The following is a 20,322-nucleotide window of genomic DNA, read 5'->3' on the forward strand; positions in this document are numbered from 1 at the left end:
CACACATATGCATATGCTTCTTGTACTGTTTTTGTTTTTTATTCCCTTTTTATTATTTGCCTGTTTGTTTTCTAAAGTGAGAAAGAAAGAAGGCATCAAGTTAGGTGAATGGGAAGGTGGGATAGATCTAGGAAATGAGAAGGGGAAACAACAATCAGAATATATTGCACAAAAACATTTTCACATAAATATTATTTATATTTACTGACAATAACATTAATAGTAACTCTGTATGTCTAAAAAACAGACAAATTTAACTTAGCAATATATTTTGTTTCTTTCAAAATTATGAAAAATGTAATTTTAACAAGTAGACAATAGAAATAAAACTAGTAGAAAAAAATGTTTCATTCTTTTTTATACTATCATAGGAAATCCAATGTGTACCATATACCAAGCTTCCATTTAGAACAGTCATATTTCAAGGTCACTGGACAGCACACAACTGTAATCTGTTTTCAGGAACTGTATTTAGCGAGTATCATCATTATATAAAGAAGCATTTAAAAATGAAATTCTGTTCACCCTGAAGCAACAGACCTCCAATTGATAAAGTAGGACAAAATTTATAGAAATACAGTTCTAACACCAATGCAGCAGGAAATTTACAGTGTTTCTATATATTTTTAGACCAAAAGAAAACACAATGCCCTTAAAGAGAAGCTCTCAAATATGCTTTGCCAACACAAAACCTGCTTCTGATAATTCTTAGCCAGGTAAGAAGACAAGCTAGAAGAAAAAACCAGGCGAGAAGAGAAATACCTTTCTTCCTAAGGACAGGCCAAGAGAGTCTGCATAGATAAAAAATAAGCCATGCCAAGATGTAACTCCTAGATACGGTTACAAAAGACGGTTAGGCTAGGGAGAGGATATGCTAAATACCCAAGCCAGTACCATCTGTGCTGCCTGGCCCAAGTACAGCTCTGACTTACGTGGAGCCTTCGTTATGTTCTAGACAGAGATGTTCAAATAGACTTTGGAAATTATACCCAAGAAACCACAGAGACCCAACAAGGAGGACTACCTTGTATTTTATTCCCATGCTAAGAAGTATTCTAAAGGACAACATAAAATAAAGACCTGGCTATGGAAGCAGCACTGTCTTTCGGTGACTTGCCTTACTTCAGCATATTTATACTGCACGGTACCTGTGGCGGGATTGATGCTCGCCGCAATGTGAAAGTGGCACAGCGCATTGGCATGGTGAGAAATGTGTCTGTGAACTTCATGGGTTGCTGTCTTGTCAGGCATCAGTTCAGCGTGAGTTACAAGAACAGAAGACCTCCTTTGGCCTTTCCTTAAATTCTTCAAATGGTGTATTGTCTAAAATAGAAAAGTATGTCTTAAACCCAACTCTGAAAGGTCTAACCATCTCAACCAGAGAAGTCTCTGCATTTTACAGAATTTTAGGATTGGCCTCCTGTGGACCTGATGGTTTTAAGATAAACTTTCTCCATTACAGTAGAATAATTTTAGATATATGTTCCATCACTCTTAAAAAATTATTAAAAAAAAGTAGTTGCTCAAAAATACTTATGCATGGTATCTATAAACTGAATAAAGGCCACATTAAGATTAGGAGATTCAAATTTTGTGGCATGGGGAGGTTGGGGTTGGGGAGTGCTTTAGGGGTATCCCATACTGAAATAAGATTTACTACTCAAAACAACAAAAATAAAGTCCCTGACTCTTTCCAGGGAGAATTCCTCCCAAAACTCACTTAGAATTAGATTGCCCTAAACTACAAAATGCATTATCCCCAATATAAAGAAGAAAACAAACTATAGAACAGAACAGGAACCACTTAGAGCAGGCAGGAATGCCCTCATTGAAGCGCTGGCCTAGGCTCACAAACTACCTGCTGGGGACAGAGCCCAGGGCATTAGCTTGCAGGCCAGTAGTCTAGCACTGATAATCTCCCAAGCCTCTGGCTTGTATGATTTACATAAGATGCAATTATAAGGTCAAACTCTTTATAGTAGGCCTGCTCACAAGCATGACTGAGAACACAGAGACATGGTCAGTCTCAGCAAAACTTCTTCATAGCACAACCCCCTTTGTCTATACCTTACCCTACCCCCAAACACCATGCTTTATACCCCACTCTTTCCCTTCTTCTCATCATAGTAAGTGACAATAAGTTACCAGTGCTTGGCTACTAAAATACTGTATCTAATCCTCCTTTTCAGTTTTCCAAGCATTATCCCTTTGCTTACAGAAAGCGGTATCGTTTTGATATATGTTCTCTGGTATCACCCTGCTATGAAGCCTCTGCTCTCTTAGACCTCCTAGTTCAAACTGCCTGAGTTTTTCAATAGATACTTGACATTGAGGAAAAATATAATACTATTCATTTTTCTTCTAGAAACAAAAATGTATAATTTAAAAGTATACGCAAGGGGTTGCGGATTTAGCTCAGTGGTAGAGCGCTTGCCTAGGAAGCGCAAGGCCCTGGGTTTGGTCCCCAGCTCCGGAAAAAAAAAAAAAAAAAAAGAACCAAAAAACAAATAAAAGTATACGCAAATGCATAAACCTAGCAGTGAGGGGCTCATAGGAAACGGTATCAGAAAGCAGTGTGCTAGGTGAGTTCTACCACTGAATACCTCCTGAGCCCTGACCTGCGGGGTTTAAATTGAGCTGTACCCTACAGAGTACACCTACAAATAGGCTTTTCTTTAAAAAAAATTTAAACATTATTAATAGTATTGTTACAAGACAGCAAAAGCTTGTCAAATCACTGGCATACATGCTAAAAGATGTGTATCAGATGTCAGAGAGGACAAAGACTTAGTCAGTAAATGTTTATGCATAACTTGAACATAAAACATGACAGATATATAAAAATAGCAAACATCTGATTAGTACTTTATCCCATTAAATTTCTATATAAAAACAAAAACGTCCCTTGAATGACTCTGGTCATTTAATTTACTTAAGTTTTGGCTATTTTAAAAATATATGACTAGTGCCCAGTGTGGAGAGTGAGCAAAGCCACTAGAGCCCGCTTGCTTCATGTAAAACTCATTCTTGAACACCAGTCTTAAAATATCAAACTCAAAATATTTCTACTCCACAAAACAAAGCCATTTTGACCATGTAGTCATTAAACTCTTTAAGTACATTAACATACAAGTGTAAGTAGTAATGAAGAATGTTTATAATATATAAACATTTCATATAATATGTTAATTGTATTAAAAAAATTTATACATACCTATGTGTACACACACACACACACACACACACACACACACACACACACACACACACACAAATTCTATTATCTTTTCTGTCCCCCCTCTTCTTAACATTGTTTTAGAATATGGCTCTCTTAGGCTAGATAGATGACTCAAAAGGTAAGAGCTCTGGCTACTCTTCCAGAGGATCCAGGTTCAATTTCCAGTACCCACGAGGTGGCTCACAACCATATAACTCCTCTGAGGCCCTCCTCTTCTCACACTTACAAATACCAGATGTGCATATACTGCACTTACATACATGCAGGCAAAACACTGATACACATAAATATAAGTAATTTTAGAATAAGGGTATCTTCCTTGTCTGATAACAGTTACAACATATTTACTATATAAAATATCTAATAACTTCAAATACTATGTATTCCTCGTTTTACTCCTTATCATTTTATACAATGCTAGAAACAATTTTATCTTGTTTTGGCTTGGTTTTTATTCTGCTCTAACTTTTCTATGCTGAGACAGAGCTCAGGTGGCTCCGCTGGCTTCCAACCTGCTGTGGAGGTAAGGCCAACTTTGAACTCCTTGGTCTTGTGTCTATCTCCCAAGGGCTGGAACTTGGTATATATACCATGCTGCATATGGAAATACATCGGTATTTAATTATTTTACGTGTATATGAGTTTTGCTCATATGTATGTATACCATACAAGTGCCTTGTGCATGCAGAGGTCAGAAGAGAGATCCCTGTACTGGAGTGATGCATGTTTGTGAGCCACTATGTGGATGCCGGGAATCTAGCCTGGGTATTCTGCCACGACAAATGCTCTTACTGGCTGGATTATATATTCAGCCTGCTCATATATTTTTAAAGTGGAAAAATTGTTTCACTTTCAAAGTGCTCACAAGAGTCATCGTGTAGCAGTGATGTGTGTTCACTTGGGCCTAACAGTTTTTTCTGGCAGAGCTCCATGCAGCCCAGGCCGACCTTGAACTCCCCATTTAGCTAAGGATGTACTTGTGTACCACTCGCCCAGCCTCTCACACAGCTTTTGTTGTTGTTTTCTGTGCTTGCAATGCTGCTGCTGTTTTGTCTGCAGACAGTCTTAAATTGAGGCCAGGCTGGCTTTAAACCTCAGTCCTCCTGCCTCTGCCTCCTCTCAGGTGGAGAATCACTGGCGTGGACACCAAACCCAGCTCTACCACCCAGCGCTTCTCTACCTAAATCTTAATAAATAATCATCTTTAGTCTTAAGGAACAAAATAAAAACAAAACATTTAGAACTGAGTTCAAGGTCTTTTACATATTTTACAAGTGCTAAGTACTCTTAAAGATTTTGATATTTGACCTGCAAAGTAAAAACATCAAATCTGTGTTGCTTATCTAGACTATATGCCTAAAATCATCGCTGCCTTTAGCTTCATAACAGCACACTGAGTAATCTCACAAGTACAATTCACTATTAACTTTATCACATGTCATGTGTACCATACCCAGCAAAACAAACCTTCAAAATCCATTTACGGCTTTACGTAAGATAATACCTCAAGAGCATGCTGGATTCTGTCTTTGTGTTTTCCAGCAGAAGAAAGGTTGCTGGCAACGCTGGAGGTAGTGGTCTCGCAAATCTGCTCACCCAAAAGGCAGTCTTCTGGTAACAGTGTTTCTGCCCAGAGCCGACACACGCCATCATGACATGAAGTCAGTAAGACATTACAGACAGAGCCCCTAGCAACAAACAGAAACATATAATGGTGTGAGTATCAGTGCCATTAATGAACTACATGTTATTAGTTAGCATTGACTCTTCCTGTACTAACACGGCATTCATATAAAACACTGTGTGAAAAAGTAATTCACTAAAGCCTTAAAGCTGCTCCCTGGGACACCATAAGAACTGGGAAATAGTCTTGACAATAGACACAGGGAACTGGATTTGACTGTACATGTGCTATTTAAAACCAGGCTCTAAGGAACATCAGTATCTTCTAAATGAACAAGGAGCAGAAGGAAGCCTAACTGCTGTAAGTTAAGGGATGATCATAATAAAAATCATTGAATATAATTATTTAGTTGGTGGCAGTACTTCTATGGTTTCTAACATCTTGACAATGCAGACAGTTGTAAACAGGCAGACAAAGAAGCATAATATAGCAACAAGAATAGCACTACAAACTGTAAACCAATGTCATTAAGGTAAAGGCAGGAAAAAAAAATGTGTAATATCAAGCAGCTGAATACATTAACTACTTACCATAAAATAACAAAGGTGTGTGTGTATGCATGTGCATGTGCATGTGTGTGTTGTATCTATGTGGGGGCTTATGGGTTAGTGGGTCAGATCCAGAGCCTTGTGCACACCAGGCAAGTGTTCCACCGACTAAGCTATAGCCTCCAAAACTTACTGTTTCTTTTGTAAAATTACTTATGGGGCTGGAAAGATGACTCAGTGGTTAAAGAATACTTGCTGCTCTTGTAGAGGACAAGGGTTCAATCCCAACACACACACAGCAGCTCACAACCATCCTTAACTTCAGTTTCAGCAGATCCAATGCCCTCTGCTGGCCTCTGTGCACACTAGGCAAAGGTGTGGTGCACAAGCGTATATTCAGGCAAACACATATACATATAAAACAGAAAGAAAGAAATCTTGAGACTAAAAAGGTGGCTTAGTGGCTTGCTGCTCTTCTACAAGACCAGGGCTCAGTCTCTCAATCGGTGGCTCTCATCTATATGTACCTCTAATTTGAAGGGAGCTGATGCCCTCTTCTGACGTCTGTGGGCACTGCAAGCCTACGGTGCACAGGCAAGTGTACAGGAAAACACTCATACATATAAAATAAAAAATACAAGTATTTTTAAAACTTGTTCACATGAAATTTAACTTTGCCAAAAGTTTAAAGTAATTTTCAAATGATTACAAGAGATATAAATAACTTAAACAAAATAACCTTTTTAAACAGAAATATAAGCTGTCTACTAATTTGGAACTACAACATGTTAGTGTAGAGGACACTGAATAAAACAAAGATTCAAAAGGAGGTGTACCCTTAGCAAGGTTGAGGACTTCAGTCCCTGGTATTTGGAATTAAAGATTTAGTCTTTCTTTTTGAATAGATTAAATAAATTTTTCATTTGGTCTCTAAAGACATGTTAATCCACGGTTATCTCCATATCATGGGCCATTTCTGTCATGTATAAACTGTAAATTGTATTCTTTCACCATATACATTATTAAGAGTCATTACTTTTCCTCAGTGGGTACTTTCCTATTTACAAGCAAAGATATCCTTTTTAGAATCTTCCACTATTAATGTTACTATTCATAACACCAGCTAATGTGGTCTGGGCAAACATGTGCTGTAGCCTGTTAAATACTTCATGCACATAAGCATGTCTGTCTCACTGCTCTCTGAGATGGTGCTATTACTACCCTCATTCGACAAAGAGAAAAACTGAGACAGAGAGCTTTAAATCTATTCACCGCTTGCCTAGGAAGCGCAAGGCCCTGGGTTCGGTCCCCAGCTCCGAAAAAAAGAACCAAAAAAAAAAAATCTATTCACAAGCTTACAGGGCTAATGACAGATGTAGAAGCTGAATTCAGAAGGCTTTATTCCAGTCTATTCTGTTAGCCACAACCTATCTGTACAGTGAAGATTCCATTTTCATTATTTTATAAACATTTAAGAAAAAAATTAGCATTGTATGAAACATGCATCTAACCTGGGCATATACTTGCTAGTTTTCCGCCATGAGAAACCTGTCACAGCTCGAGGGTGTGCCAAGTAAACAAAAGAGAACTGAGTGGAAGCCCGTCTCCTTTTCACTTCATGGGGATCTTGAGGTATGATAGAAGACTTCCAGCCAGTCATAGGGTACCACACTTTCAGAAGACAGTCATCCTGCAAAAGATATAGGACTGTATAAAACTATTTTGTTATTCTAAATGCAGTAATGTAAGCTTTAAAACAAAATATATCTTTAAAATACAGTATGTAACAGACATATTACAAAGCCAAACCTAAAATGACATTTATTACTTTAAAGAAATAAATGGGCAATTTATTCATTACCAACCTTCTCTGCGCAGTGGCATTTTTCAGAGGCTACTGTTACATAAAGTCCTGCAGATACACAGAGAAGGTACTAGTCCCTTGGATGTAAAAAGGGGGGGAACCCAATGTGTTAGCTATCAGTCACTGCTCCCCTGTTTGAAGGCATCTGCCAGGATAAAACCATCTTAAATACAGACTATTTCTGCTCTAAGTTAAGAACCAGAAAACTTTTTCTATAGGGCCAAATAGATGGCAATTGACAAACCAGCTTCATAGGTCTGTGGCACAGATTATTGTTTGAGAAGTTTTTTTTTTTTTTCCCTTTTTAGGACCCTTTAAGAATGTAAAAAAAAAAAAAAACAAAAACAAAAAAAACCATGAGGCTGGAGAGATGGCTCAGTGATTAGGAATACTGTCTGCTCTTCCAGAGGTCTCAGCTGTAACTCCCAGGAGCCACATGGTGGCTCACAACTACTGTAACTCTAGTTCTGGGTATTTGGTGGTTCCCTCTTTACCCTACTTGAGTACTGCGTGCATATGGCACACACATATGCATGGAGGCATATTTACATACATGTTAAATAAAAGGAAAAGAATTTTAAAGGTTAAAGACAGGAACTGGAGAGTTGGCTCAGTTAAGAGCACTCATTGCTCTTGCAGAAGACCTGGCTTCAATTCCAGCACCCACACGGTGGTTCCCAACCATCTGTTAACTCCAGATTCAAGGGACCCAGCACCTTCTTCTGACCTCTATGGGTATCAGGCATGCAGGTGGTACACACACATACATTCAAGGCAAATACTCATACACAATAAAATAAAATAAATCTAAAAAATTTTAAACAATGTAAAAGACACAACACAATGAATTAAGAAAATTGTAAAAAACACTTGTTAGTAATTGGCTAATAATATGCTTCCTATAAGTGATTTTCAAAGAAAGCATTTAGCTAGCCAATTAAATCATTTCTATCGCTAAAGTACTTACAAGTATGACAACACCACTGATTTTATCACGTGAAATGTGTGTGTGTGTTAACATCCATGTTAAGCATGCAGCTGCGTGCACCTATGCACACACATGTGGAAGCAGAAGAACACCCCAGAGGGCTAGAGGTATGTTCCCCTATCATTCTATGCTTTATAGCCTTGAAGCAGGGTCTCTCATCAATTAAGAAGCTCGCCACTTTGGCTGGTATGGCTGGCCAGAAAGCTCTTGAGAGCCACTTATGTCCTCCTCCAAAATGCTGGACTCACAGCTTATGCAGCCATGTCCATCTCTGTATGTGAGCTCTGGTAAATAAGAGGAGGCCCTGTCTTTTTTCTCTTTTCTTTTTTTTTTTCTTTTTTTTTTTTTTTTTTTTTCAGAGCTGGGGACCAACCCAGGGCCTTGCGCTGCTAGGGCAAGCCTCTACCACTGAGCTAAATCCCAAACCCCCAGAGGAGGCCCTGTCTTAAAATGTAATAAACAAGTAAATACAGTGGAGAGTGAAATATACCAGATGCAGACTTTGAGCTTGCATGCACGCATGCGCACATGCATGCACATGCACCCACACACTCAACACAAAACAGCAGGAAAACTCTTGCTAATGTCAAAAAGCAGCTAATATTTTGAGATGATAGCAATGTTCTCTAGTGCTGATTCTCTTAGTGATTTTAAATTTGTCAAAATTGAAAGATACTAAATTAATTTTAAAAAATGACAGGTTTCGTGTATTCATTTTTAACAACACACTTAATGTTAATTAAGAGCTGTCCGAGGGCTCTCAGCTCCTCCCTGTTCCAGAGACAGCCGCATCTTCTCATGCAGTGCCAGCCTTGTCTCATAGATAAGATGGTGAAGGATGGTGTGAATGGATTTGGCCGTATTGGCTGCCTGGTTACCAGGGCTGTCTTCTGCTCTGCATCTGGCAAAGTGGAGATTGTTGCCATCAACGACCCCTTCACTGACCTCAACTACATGGTCTACATGCTCCAGTATGACTCTATACCCATGGTGAGTTCAATGGCACAGTCAAGGCTGAGAATGGGACGCTTGTCACCGACAGGAAGCCCATCACCATCTTCCAGGAGTGAGATCCTGCTAACACCAAATGGGGTGATGCTGGTGCTGAGTATGTCATGGAGTCTACTGGCATCTTCACCACCATGGAGAAGGCTGGGGCCCACCTGAAGGGTGGGGCCAAAAGGGTCATCATCTCCACCCCTTTGGCTGATGCCCCCATGTTTGTGATGGGTGTGAACCATAAGAAATATGACAACTCCTTCGAGATTGTTAGCAATGCATCCTGCACCACCAACTGCTTAGCACCCCTGGCCGAGGTCATCCATGAGAACTTTGGCATCATAGAAGGGCTCATGACCACACCATGCCATCGCTGCCACTCAGAAGACTGTGGATGGCCCCTCTGGAAAGCTGTGGTGTGATGGCCGTGGGGCAGCCCAGAACATCATCCCTGCCTCCACTGGTGTTGCCAAGGCTGTGGGCAAGGTCATCCCAGAGCTGAACGGGAAGCTCACTGGCATGGCCTTCTGTGTTCCTACCCTCAATGTATCCATTGTCCATCTAACATGCCGCCTGGAGAAACCTGCCAAGTATGGTGACATCAAGAAAGCAGGCATCTAAGCGCCCACTAAAGGGCATCCTGGGCTACACTGAGGACCAGGTTGTCTCCTGTGACTCCAACAGCAACTCCCACTCTTCCACCTTTGATTCTGGGGCTGGCATTGCTCTCAATGACAACTTTGTAAAGCTCATTTCCTGGTATGACAACGAATACGGCTACAGTAACAGGGTGGTGGACTTCATGGCCTGCATGGCCTCCAAGGAATAAGAAACCCTGGACCACCCACCCCAGCCCAGCAAGGATACTAAGGATATTAAGAGCAAGAGAGAGGCCCTCAGTTGCTGAGGAGTTCCCATCCCAACTCAGCCCCCAACACTGAGCATCTCCCTCACAATTCCATCCCAGACCCCATAATAACAGGAGGGGCCTAGGGAGCCCTCCCTTCTCTCTTGAATACCATCAATAAAGTTCGCTGCACCCACAAAAAAAAAAAAAAAAAAAAAAAAAAAAAAGAGTTGTCCAAGGCTAAGTGTATAGCTCTGTGATACAGAATTTGTCTAATTTGCATGAGGTCTTGGATTCCATCACAATAATAATTATTATCATTTAATATAAATAATATAATTATTTAATAATAACAAATAGATTTTTTCAAGTTGTGTGGCTAAGTTAAATTGTAGTACATTTACTCACATGGTGGAAAATTACAGTATCCTTAAAAAGACTTTAGAGCCAGGTATGAAAACACACACAGACATACAGACACACAGACACACAGACACACACACAAACACACACACACACCTCCCAGTACTGGACTGGGAAGGCTGACCCAGGATGAATTGGAGACCACCTTGGGCTACATACTAAGAGAATATTAAAAAGATTTAATCAAATATCTTGTAAGTAAAAATGGCTCATTAGTAAGTAAAATTTTATTTAAGCTCAGATAAAAATTCTAAATATTCTTAAGCCCAAGAAAAATTTAATTCCACATTTATAAGAAATGAATCTTATCAGTAAAAGTACCCAATAATATTGAAAATCCCAAAAGTAACTGGAGTCTTGTAGCAGCTGAACTGAAGTCCTGACTGTGTGCGCTGCAGAGGAGTGGGAAGTGCTCTCTGAGAGCCACAGTTCCCATCTGCATCATCAGATCACACAGACGCCACCTTCTCAACAGAACAGATGGGAGTGTGGGGACAAAAATCTGCCCAGCATTCCAAAGTCAATGTCTGTTCTTTTCTCAAGAGAATCTAAATTAATATTTTATCTTTTCCAAACCTGAGGAAATAATCTTCTTAAATCCAACACTTTTGCTAACTGACCCTCAAAGGATCCTTACCAATAAAATGCTCTTATCATTCCATAAGAATTATTAAACAGCTCTTTGGAGAACTGAATACAAGCTTGGGGAAATATAATTAAGCAAGTAAAAGTTCTCAGTAATCCTCAAGGCTGTGTGTAATAAAAATTCAAAGATAGCGATTCTTGGTTCCTGAATATATAACCAAGGTAGAGGCCTTGAGGGGCTTCAAACCTAGTCATCCACTGAAGGGAAATATGCTGTAACTCTTGTGATTTACTCCTACACAAAGTACAAAAGCATCTTTCAGATTAACGATGAGAACACAAATAAAGGTTCATATAATGAACCAGGTTACCATACAGAAGTCTTACAGTGCCAAGGGTTAGGTAAGCCTAGAGGCACGGCCCTGCCAACCCAGCTGCAGGGCAAGCTGAGGCTGGAAGATCACAAGTACAGAGCCAGCTTTGGCAACTAAGACCTTGTCTCAGGTTGTTTAACTTTTTATTATGCTTTACTGTTTATTTGTGTGTTTGTGTCTGTGTCTGCAGGTGGACACACACGCATGCCATGGTGTACAAGTAGAAGACACAGGACAATTTGCAGTGGTTGGCTCTCTCCTTCAACCACACACACAGGTCCCTAGAATCAAATTGAGGTTGTCAGACTTGCTAATAAATGCCTTTACCTGCTGAGCCAGCTCTATGGCCCCCCAAAATATATTTTAAATGGGGAACGGGGTAAGGCTATAGCCTGGTGGTAAGTTTACCTTGCTTGGACAAAATCCTAGATTTAATGCCCCATACCACAAATAAATTAAAGTGTCAATGTCTCTGTCAGAAGACCATGCACACAAACCTGGCCAGTGGCCCACACCTGTAATGCTAGGTTAGGGGAGGCTGAAGGGCCAGGAATCAGTTACATACGCATGTGAGGCCTGTCTGAGCTATGCCTCAAAAAATAAAAGCATATCACCAGGAAAGATCATGCACACCTCTAATCTCAGCATCCAAGACATAGAAGCAAACAGATCTTTGTGAGATCCAGCTGCCTACATAATTAGCTTTATAAAAAATCCATTCTGTGGGACTCAGATGCCTACACACACTAAGTGACAGCCCAGCTCTAAAGAACCTTTCTTGATTCAACTGTTACAGAATTTTAGAATGCTAGAAGTGATCGTTATACTAAATTTATCTCCATATATGGACTTATAAGGAAGCCAGCCTTCTGCCATGTACAGTGTCACACACCTTTAACTTCAGCCCTTGGGAGGCCACGGCAGGTAAATCTCTGTGTTTGATCCTTAGGACTACATGAGAGAAGGAGATTCTAAAGGGCAATCCTCTGGCCTCCACACACTGGCACACACAGGAGCTCCCCACCCCCCAACATACAAACAAAAAATAAACAAATTGGTTTTTAAAAACTCATAAATTATACTATTTTTCAAATTATTTTTTCTTTGATCTTGATAATAACTTTTCTTTGTTATTAACACATTCTTTTTAGGCATTGTTTTTAAAAAGTTGTCTATGAATCTCTGCAGTCTATACAGAAATTACCTTTTCACTATTCTTAAGCGACTGAACAAGCTTATCGAAATTTTTAGGGTTTTACTTCTCATATCTAACTTCAGTAATTTTTTTTCTTCCAAATTACTTGTTCCGGCTGTCTTCATTTGTTCTAGCTGTGACTGCTCCTGTTTTCTTTGAATCCCTGCTTGCCATTTAGGTAGACTGTTTAGGTATTTTATTTGGGAGTGGAGAGAGAGGAAGCCCTTCCGGCAAAGGGCTTCAGCAGCCTCAGGGTCTGGAGAAGGCCTCAACCAAAAGCCAGTAAAAAGCTAGCCCGTCAGCCAGACCGCTGCAAGGAATCAACCCTGCCCACTGGAGTAAGTCTGCAAGCTATGCCTCCAGATGAGAATCCAGGCTGTAAGACACCTTCATTAGAGCATTTCACACCCCTCATCAGAGCACCTAGCCAAGCCAAGACTCCTAATCCAAAGAGCTGAGATAATAATGTGGTGGAAGCTGCTGCGTTTGTAGTAACTTGTTAACACAGTAAAAAGAAAGCCAATATACATGCCTAATGATAAATATTATGGATAAAATTAAGGCAAAGAGTAGAGTATGTTGGAAGGTGAGGTACAATTTACAAAGGGATGCCAAGAGAAGCCTTGCTGTCACTGTGACTGACATTCAGAAGTAAAAGGGAAAAGCCATACAGAATCTGGGAATACAAGACTGGGGGTACAAGTGTAGCACCTCTATGTGTGCATGGGCCAAGTGGCTAGGGTCAAGTCTACAAAGGGAGGATATAACAGGAAATACAACTGAAGGAATGATCCCTGGACCTGTATGTTGGCCATTTTAAAGTTCTGACTTTCCAAAATGAAAAGGAAACCTCATGACAGGTTCAGAGCAGTGTTGAGACAGGGTCTTACTTTGTAGCTCAGGCTAACCTGACACTTGTAACAATCTTCTAACTTTATGCTTCTCAGTGCTGGAACTAAAGTGTGTACCACATGTGATCTTTTGGCCTGAATACTTAAAAAGCACACTTTGAAAAGACAGGAACACAGTAAAATTTGGAAGAACTGTTCTGGTAAATGTTTAAAGACTGTAAGTGATTCACAATGGTGGCTTATATCTGAATATACCATGGAGGCAATCAAGACAAGCACAGGGTTTATCTGGGTGGCTCACTGTAGCTTAAAAACTAGTGAGGAGATTGTGACTATATCCTAAAGGAGATCTACAAGGAAAATAGTAGAGGAACAGATCAAGGGATAAAGGGAGGGGGGCAACCACAGACAAAATCCTGTCATCAGCATTTAAAAGATGACATTTGAAAACTAAGGGAACAGCTATATTTAGAGAAAGGCCAAAAGCTGAACCTGGTACTGCAATACTAAAGCAGCAGAGACAGCTGGTGTGGCACAAACCATAAGATGGGACTTGAGAGGTAGAACAAAAGGCTTCCAAGACCATCCTCAGCCACACAGTGAGCTGGAAACCAACCTGAGAACCGCGGGACTCTGCACCACCACTAGAAACAAAACAACTCTGCCCAAAGTTGCAGAAATAAAACAACACAAAAAAATCTAAAGGACTGTCAGAATTACAAATAGGCAGAGGACAGATGTTCTAGGACAGTGAAAATACTCTACACAACACTACAATGTCAGATCCATGTGCTTATAAATTTACCCAGGCCACTAGATGGACACAAGAGTTAGTCTTAAAACACTAACTTTGGGTACCAACATCTGTCAGTGCAGGTTCATCAACTGAAATAAATGTGAGCAACACAGGAAGATGTGCACGTATAGAGGGATAAGCAATTCAGAGTTTTCTCTGTACCTTCGTCAGTTTTCCTGTGAATCCAAAGTACTCCTACTACTTTAACAGGCTTTAAAAAGAAAGCAGTAATTAATGTGTTGACTCATGGTTTTAGGTTAAGTAAGAATTAACCACAGGGTTTAGTAACAGGAAGTCTCTGATGACCACTAGAAGAGTGCTGGTAGGTGGTCTCAACTGAAAATGAGGAAAACCCATGTAGACAGAAAGAAGAAAACACCCTTTCTAGGTTCCATGCGGATGCAGGGAGACATGACAGAAACTGGGGGATCTTTCTGTCAGTCCTGCGTGTTGAAATGGGCTCTTAGCCATTCTCCTAACAGTACGATAAGTCTGTATTTAGAACAAGCAACCTCCCCACTATAGGATTACTACTAGCAGGCACCACCATATCTAGCAAATCAGAAGAGAGGCCTCGCTGTATTAAGGATAAGACTTGTTTTAAAAGAATAGCAATTGAGACAGTGGCACAAATATAGGGAATGAGCACACTGAACAGAGTCCAGACGCAGACGCCCAGAAATGGAGACATTTTATTTATGACAAAAGTAGCTACAGAGAGCAAGGAAAGAGAAGCTTTTCAATTAACTATGTAGGACCCCTGGATATATTGACAGATAAATAGAAAAAATTAACTGTCACTGTCTAAACCTTCCCCCAAATTATGGAAATTACTAAATGTCAATACAAATATAAAATGCCCAGCTTCTAAGCCAGGGGTCCTCGATGCAGCAGATGCTTTGGGTCCATCACCCATATTCAGCAGGCTTAGCAATCTGGTGTGTCAGCTTCAGCTGAAGGTGTCTACTTGGCATGTCCATCTCTGAAGCATCTCAGCTCTGTCCTCACCAGTCCTCTGCCAATTACTGATGTGTAAAGAATATGAATAAGAAATGAATTTGGGAGAATAGGGAGGTGCAAAGAATCTGGGAGAAGTTGGGGAAGGAGAAAGAATATGATTAAATATACTGTATAAAAATATTTTAAATAGTTTTCGAAGAGTATGTACAAGGAATATACTGTATCTGAGTAATGCTGGCTCTCAGAGTACCCATAGACTTAAATCAATTAAAACACTTAAGAAAAGATATATGGCCATGTTCCTTAAGAATATGCCTCCATCTAGTACATCTCATCTGATCATTTCCCATGTGATGGCTTGTTAACTGTCAAGGTGGCAGAATCAGAATGGCCTGGGAGATAGGCCTCTGGGCACACCAGTGAATGACTAGCTTGACTGCATTAATTAGGAGGAGACAACTACCCACTGTGGGTAGGAACATTCCCTGACTAGGATCCTAGACTACATTAAATGGAGAAAAGGGAGCTGAGCAGCACCATGCATTGTCCCTCTGCTTCCTGACTTAGGATGCCTTATGATTTGCCTCTGCAAGCTTCTGCCTCTATGACTTCCCCACGGTGAAGGAATGTAACTCAGAACTGTAAGCCAAAACTTTATAGAAGTAGCAGGAAAGAAACTAAGTCACCTCCCATATTAACCACATGTATCCTCTTTTCCATGTGTGATTCTAGAGAAGCATAGAAATTAAGACCCAAAGTTCAATGAACTTGAAGAACAATTACCTCTCTGTTTCCATAACTATTTGAAGAAAATGCTTCAACAAAGCAAAGCAGTGTTAACAATCCATGTGATTTTTGCCTAGAAATCAATATTTTGATACCACATGATGGTTGCTATGTATCTCAAAATATTTTCACATATTTTACTTAGAAATTGTTAATGATCAGAACCACTGCTAACCTAAATATGACTGTAACCTTCCTGTCTACAGTGTGGTACAATTTTCCTATTATGTTCTTGCAACTCTTGAGCAACTACCTCTGTACCAAGCCACAAGACTAGGCCACAAGACAGTAAGAAAAGCTGGACAGTTTCACAACTAGAGACACCCAGAGGAATCTAAGTCAGCATACTACAGAGAGACGCCTGCACAGCCATGGTTCTGAACACTCTTCACAATGACCAAGGTCTGGAAGCAGCTGAGGTGTCTGTCAACAGATGAGTGGAGAAAGAAAATGTGACACATACATATATACACAATGGAGGGCTAGTCTTTGTTTTTGTTGTCTGGAAGGTTTTGTTTTGTTTTTGTTTTTTATGGGAGGAGGGGAATATTGCTTGAGACAGGTTCTCATTGTATAGCCATGGCTGGTCTTGAACTCATAATCCTCCTGCCTCTACCTCAGCCTCCCATGTGCTAAGTTTATTTTAAAAAAAAAGAAAAATGTGCCAACACAGCCTGCCATGAAGGAGTTGTTTTTAAGAACTTTATTTATTTATTTTTCTTTTTATGTGCACTTGTGTTTTGCCTGCCAGCATGTCTGTGTGAAGATGTCAGGTCCTGGAGTTACAAACAGTTCTGAGTGTCACATGAGTGCTAGAATTGAACCTGAATCCTCTGGAAGAGCATTCAATGCTATTAACCACTGAGCCATCACTCAATCCCATTTTAAGAGTGTATGTGTGTGTGTGTGTGTGTGTGTGTGTGTGTGTGTGTGTGTGTGTGTGTGTGTGTGTGTGTGTGTGTGTGTTTGTGTACACATGAGCATAAGCTTGCATGTACTTCCTGTATTCAGGAGCCCAAAGAGTCCAGAAGTAGTCATTGGATGCGCTGCTACTGGAATTACGGGCAATTTTAAGCCACTGTGTGGGTGCTGGGAACCAAACCCAGATCCTCCAAAACAGAAATATGTGCTTTGAACCTCTGAACCATCTCTCTAAATCCCATAATGGAGCTTTTGTCTGCCATTAAAAGTAAAACTTGGTGATTTTCAGAAAAATAGATCAAACTGGAACTCCTCTCAAGCTAAAGACACATTGTTGTCTGGCATGGTGCGTATGTATCTATTATATGGTCATTTTTCCAAAAGGAAAGAAATGCCAAGATACTAATACTCAGAACTTACAGTGACCCAGGAAACACACTTGAGCATCAGTCCAGGGTGCATTTCTGTCTATGGAGTGCTTACAGGCTTCTATAAGAAGTTTATGAAATGGCAGAATTGAGTATGGATTTTTAAAACTCTAGGAACAGTAAAATAATTTCCTAATTCTGAACTCTAGAATTCTACTGAGGAATAGCATAGCACTTTTAAACCTGAGTTTAGACAGCAATTGACTACAAGGCAGACCCTAGTAGGTTTAAATAGACCTTTAGAGTCTGGCAAAACTCACAACACCTAGGAGGAACCAGAGACTCTGACTGGTTGCTACTCTTTCTAAAGCAAGTAGATACGGTCCCTCCAGGTAGACCTAGACATCCCAATGGGTTTCTAGGATAAAAGTTCACTGAGCCCACTCAGTGAATTGACACTCCCTGAATTTCCAAGTTCTCACAGCACCCAAATAGTAACGCTAACTGAACAAATCTGAATAGAGTCCAAAAGCTACACTTGCAACCTAAGAGTCTGACTGATAATGCTGGCCTGGGCAAGGAAGAGAAGCAAAGTGGTGAGAGCATCGGTTAGCCACAGCAGCTTGGCAGAACTAGCCGGCACTATCTATGAAGGCTACAGAGCCAAATAACCCAGGACCCAGCCAGTTCTCCTCCTGAGTACACTCAAAAAAAGCCATATGCATGCCTGACACACATGTGCAAGGCCCTCCCTGCAGCATTACTGAATACCCATCAGAAACGGCGTGGCAGGGTCGTAAAAAAAGAACAAAGGAGTCCGCAAGCTGTCTTCAACAAAACACAGATGAACTCAGGACTTAATTCTAAATTGTTTTAAGTTTTAGAATCAAATAATGGATTATTCAAACCACAGCCTGTAAGCTACTCTAATAAATCCCCTCTGTACTTGCTTTCATGCAATTCTGTTCCTCTAGAGAACCCTAATACGCACACAGCAACACACTGTCTGAGAAATAAAGAAGGAAAGAAGGGGTGGGGTGGGAAGGAGAGGCAGAGCATGTCACTATTCAGTGCCACATGTCTACTTTTTTTCCTTGTCCTTTTAGAGACTGGGTCTTACCTGCAGCTCTGGCTGGTCTCCAACTCACAGAACTCCATCTTCTGCTTCCTGAATTCTAAGATTAAAGGCATGAGCCTTGCCAACTCCTGATCTGCCTGCTTCCCAAGTGCTGGGATTACAGGAGTGCGCCATCCTGTGAGGCTCAATTCTACTTTTTAAATAGAACTATATTATACTTTTAATATAGAAAAACTAGTTAAAATAGAAAAATGAATTTTAAGGTTGCCCATGCTCCAGCGGATGGCCATACACCCAAAAGTTTACTAGTAGCACAACTGGACTCACTGGATTTTTGTTGGTTTTGTGGTTTTTTGTTTTTGGGTTTTAGGGGTTGGTTGGTTGTTTTTTGTTTTTTGTTTTTAGACAAGGTCTCACTATATGGCTCTGGCTGTCCTGGAATTCAATCTGTAGACTAAGCTGGCCTCGAACTCACAGAGATCTGCCTACCTCTGCCTCCCAAGCACTGGGACTGAAGGCATATACCATGAAGTCCAACTTAGAGGTTATTGAGTTAAAAAAAAAATAAAGACATCAAGTTGAATGAGTATGGAATGGGAGGCTGAATATCATCAAAACACCATGTATAAAATTATTAAAAGTTAATTTTTAATTTAAATGGAAATGCACACTGAATAAAGATTCCCAGTGGATAAGGCCCAGTGGCTTTCATCTGATCCCAGGACCACATGTGAAAGGAGAGAACTGATCCTTGCAAGCTGACTTCCACACATCACTCAATCTCACTCTAGCTCTGCCCTCCCTCCTCATCTCTGTCTCTGCCCCTCATATACACCATATACACAATAAGTGTGAATTTTTTTCTCATATAATTGCGCTAAGGTAAAATAGGAATAATAATAGCCATTATTTCCCAAGTGTATACTATCTGTAGAGATCGTGCCAGGTCTTTTAAAACCATCTCCCCATTTTACAGAGCTGAGAACTAAGCTCAGGACTTCACCAATGGTGACCACTGCTCACCATCACTGAGCTATATCTCCAGCCTCACGAACATTTTTATTATACTTCAAGCAAGTTTTGAGGGAAAATCTCAATTCATGGAAGACAGAACTGGAAATGAACATACGGGATATTGGAGGTGTTTTGTTAGAGTGCTTTACTCTTTGGCTTGCTCCCTTACCTTTCCAGCAGTAGCAAAATATTCACCGTCAGGAGACCATTCCATCAGATGTATAGACACTGAGGTTCTAAGAACAAACAAAGCCAGTGTGTTCAGAACAGTATGTTCTATGTATAAATGGTCAAAACAAGATATTCCTAATAGCAGTGTCACAAACATCACAACAGATTTTTCTGCCCTCATAACAATACGAGTTCCACCTTCCTAAAAACATCAATAAACTAATCCAAAGTATACTTTCAAAAACAAAGAACATAATACCCACACATGATATTGCTACATGCATGCCAATCAAAACCCTCATTATAGCATGTCACAGACAGTCTCCCCTTCCCTGGATAACTGGGTCTCTTTACATAACTTGTGCTGACACTAACAGTCATTGCTGCATTCCAAATGTGACTGGAGCTTCCAAACCTTTCCTTCTTTTTTTTTTTTTTTTTTTTTTTTTTTTTTTTTTTTTTGTTGAGCTGGGGACTGAACTCAGGGCCTTGTGCTTGCTAGGCAAGCACTCTACCACTGAGCCAAATCCCCAACCCACCTTTCCTTCACTCTTAGTTCAGCACACTTAGTCAACTCAACTACTGAACTGGAAATAATGATTTTTTTTTTAATTTTGGGAGAACAGTTAACTAAAGCATAGGTTAAAAATTAAATAATGATATTATAATAAGTTTTAGTTTTAAAAAAGTCT

At 40.1% G+C, this 20,322-nt stretch overlaps 1 protein-coding gene across 4 annotated transcripts in view; it reads right to left on the bottom strand.

The window, feature by feature from the left end:
* The window catches only part of Dmxl2 (Dmx like 2), a 142,746-nt gene that overhangs the window by 99,530 nt on the left and 22,894 nt on the right, over positions 1 to 20,322 (bottom strand). For all 4 annotated transcript variants that reach the window (XM_032910107.1, XM_032910105.1, XM_032910106.1 and 1 more), the window contains exons 6-9: positions 19,629 to 19,695; positions 6,922 to 7,100; positions 4,743 to 4,926; positions 1,149 to 1,323 (exon numbers count right to left, since the gene is read on the bottom strand). In XM_032910107.1, the coding sequence (XP_032765998.1) occupies positions 1,149 to 1,323; positions 4,743 to 4,926; positions 6,922 to 7,100; positions 19,629 to 19,695 (605 nt within the window). The remainder of the gene's footprint in view (positions 1 to 1,148; positions 1,324 to 4,742; positions 4,927 to 6,921; positions 7,101 to 19,628; positions 19,696 to 20,322) is intronic.

This window comes from Rattus rattus, chromosome 8 (assembly GCF_011064425.1).
Source record: "Rattus rattus isolate New Zealand chromosome 8, Rrattus_CSIRO_v1, whole genome shotgun sequence".
In the NCBI taxonomy this organism is placed as follows: Eukaryota; Metazoa; Chordata; class Mammalia; order Rodentia; family Muridae; genus Rattus; species Rattus rattus.